The sequence below is a fragment of the Aplysia californica genome, unplaced genomic scaffold (assembly GCF_000002075.1).
Source record: "Aplysia californica isolate F4 #8 unplaced genomic scaffold, AplCal3.0 scaffold00002, whole genome shotgun sequence".
Lineage (NCBI taxonomy): Eukaryota > Metazoa > Mollusca > Gastropoda > Aplysiida > Aplysiidae > Aplysia > Aplysia californica.
In genome coordinates, this window is record NW_004797272.1 from 1,291,566 (window position 1) to 1,294,147 (window position 2,582).

The 2,582-nt window shown below is 38.9% G+C and overlaps 1 protein-coding gene across 1 annotated transcript in view; it reads left to right on the plus strand.

Moving 5' to 3' along the window:
• The window catches only part of LOC101850684 (putative polypeptide N-acetylgalactosaminyltransferase 9), a gene marked incomplete in the record, with an annotated part of 15,934 nt that overhangs the window by 2,955 nt on the left and 10,397 nt on the right, over positions 1 to 2,582 (plus strand). Inside the window, 3 exon segments of the mRNA XM_013091415.1 lie at positions 140 to 344; positions 695 to 812; positions 2,129 to 2,323. Of these exon segments, the coding sequence (XP_012946869.1) occupies positions 140 to 344; positions 695 to 812; positions 2,129 to 2,323 (518 nt within the window).

The following is a 2,582-nucleotide window of genomic DNA, read 5'->3' on the forward strand; positions in this document are numbered from 1 at the left end:
ATTATTATTATTATTATTATTATTATTATTATTATTAGTTATTATTATTATTATTAAATTCCTCAAAGGTTCCAACCACTTAAAACTGAGCTTTCCCCTAGAGCTGTTAAATCACAATACCGTCGCTTTTGACCTACAGGCTGGCTTGAACCGCTGCTTGATCGTATTGCGCTGGACTACAGGACAGTGACAGTTCCTGTAATCGATACCCTGGACGACAAGACGCTCAAGTACACCTTCGCCGGGATCACAGTTGGGGGGTTCACGTGGACTCTCGTCTACACCTGGCACGCGATCCCAAAACACGAGCTAGATCGTCGTCATTCCAGCATCGATCCCATCAGGTCTGATCCATATTGTTACTGTCGTCTCATAAGAGGAAATGTCTCACTTTTTTACTCTTTCCTAGTCATGCGCCGATTTATCAAATTCACTCTCTTTCTTGACACCATATTATTATGATATTGGACTCCTTCTCCTCCTCCTCCCCCCCATTAAAGGCAGATTCGCCAGCTCAGTTGAACAGAAAAATATACTAACACTTTTTAAATAGCTAATCTACCACCCACCCGTATCGTAGTTGTGTATATTACATGTATACAGTATAGTTTCATTAAACCCAAGAATAGCTATTGTACTTCCTTTAATCAGAAGCTCAGTAGAATAATATCATTCGTCTGTTTCTCTCTCTCAGAACTCCGGCCATGGCGGGTGGCCTATTCTCCATCAGCAAGAGATTCTTTGAAGAAATCGGCACTTACGATGAGGGAATGAACATCTGGGGAGCAGAGAACCTAGAACTTTCCTTCCGGGTATGTTCACCATTTGTCAATAGCTCACCTTGTGAAGGATCCCAGTAGTCTGTGAATTTTGTACTAATGACTTTCTATACTAAATTTTAAGTTTTAAATACATTTTTTGTGATTTACTTTTTGATAAGTGAGCTGACTTATTCCCTATTATGCAACTGACTTAAGTATCAATTAGAATCTTAGAATCTGTCGTTACCAATGAGAGGAAAAAGATTACGCCTTCACTTTTTGTTATGAGTACTGAAGAAGTCAAAGGGAAATCACTCTGCGTAGAGGAAATTAGGAAAAGTTTAGCTCACTCAAATGTGTCGAGTTCACATATCCAGGTGAAGGGGTATTAATATATATATATTAGAGCTTTGGGTGGTTATCTATACATATTAAATTTGTGAAAGTCCGTCACTTTGGCCGCCTAAAACTTCCGAGCCACTTAACTTTCGAATTTAACCAAATTAATGGTGGTTCAGAATCATTTAAAGGGTCCACAGTTTCAATGAGAAGCCTGAAGTCACTGTAGTTTAATTTTAAGTTTTTCATTAGTTTCGTTTAGATCTAAGCTTGGGAAAGTCCGTCTTCTAAGACACCATTATAAACAAGTGAGGTTTCCGTTCACTAGCCATGTGCACTGGTTCCACCCCTCTGAAATTCTGGACTGTACAACCACGAAAGCGGAATAGAGAATCAATCTATACATCTATTATATATTTTGCAACTTGGAAACACAAATGTCACTTTTCTCTCAAGATTTATTTCTCCTTCCCAGTAGAGTATAGCATGCCAATGACTTTCAGTTCATGTTAATGCACCGATCATTCCTTTCATCGAAAGGGGGCCCAGCTAGTCATAATATAATGTACGAGCAATAGACGAGAGGTCGATTCTCTGAACCAAAATCCCTTATCAAGTATAAAAATAATAATAACTTCATTTACATAGGAAATATCCATGCTTTACTGCACGATCTATGCGCTTTTTAAATAATAACAATATATGTCCTTCTGCTGTGACAATGTATCCCTCTCAGCCCATGTTGACCCAAAAGATAGTGTCGAAGCAGCCTCACTTCTAAATTATCCTAATCATCCGGATTGGAGCTTAAAACATTAACAGTGAAATGTGGGTGGTTGGCCCGTGCTCTGGTGTAGTTTGCTTCTTTCCTATCAAACATCTATCGTACTTAACTCCCCTTCTTCCGTTTTATGTTTGTTACTCTCTTGTAACACCTCTGATCTTCTGGCGCTCATATGACCTTATGCAGTTGCAAGCGCTGTAAACCCTCTACTAAACTAAACTAACAAAGAAATAATTCATCACAGATTTGGATGTGTGGTGGAACTCTTGAGATTCTGCCTTGCTCACGCGTGGGTCACATCTTCAGAAAGAGGTCTCCATACAAGTGGCTGACCAGCATAGGCAAAGTGGTGGTGAGGAACAATATTCGGATGGCGGAGGTCTGGATGGACGAGTTCCGGCATTATTACTACACCTGGATCAACATTCAGGAGAAAAAGGTGAGTAGTCAGACAGAAACTTTAACTACTCACGTGGGCTTTTTTTATGCTGTGCGTTCTCGACATCGGACATTTCATACAGCTTCATTGATTTTTATTAGATTTCGATTTTGTTTTAAAATGCTGATATCTTATTTTGTTGAGATGTCTTTTTTAGTTTGTTTGTTTTGGAGATCTGTTGTCTTTGTTTGTTTTGTTTTTGTTGTTGCTTTTTTGTTTTGTTTTGAGGTGTTGTTTTTTCGTTTGGGGCTTTTTTGGG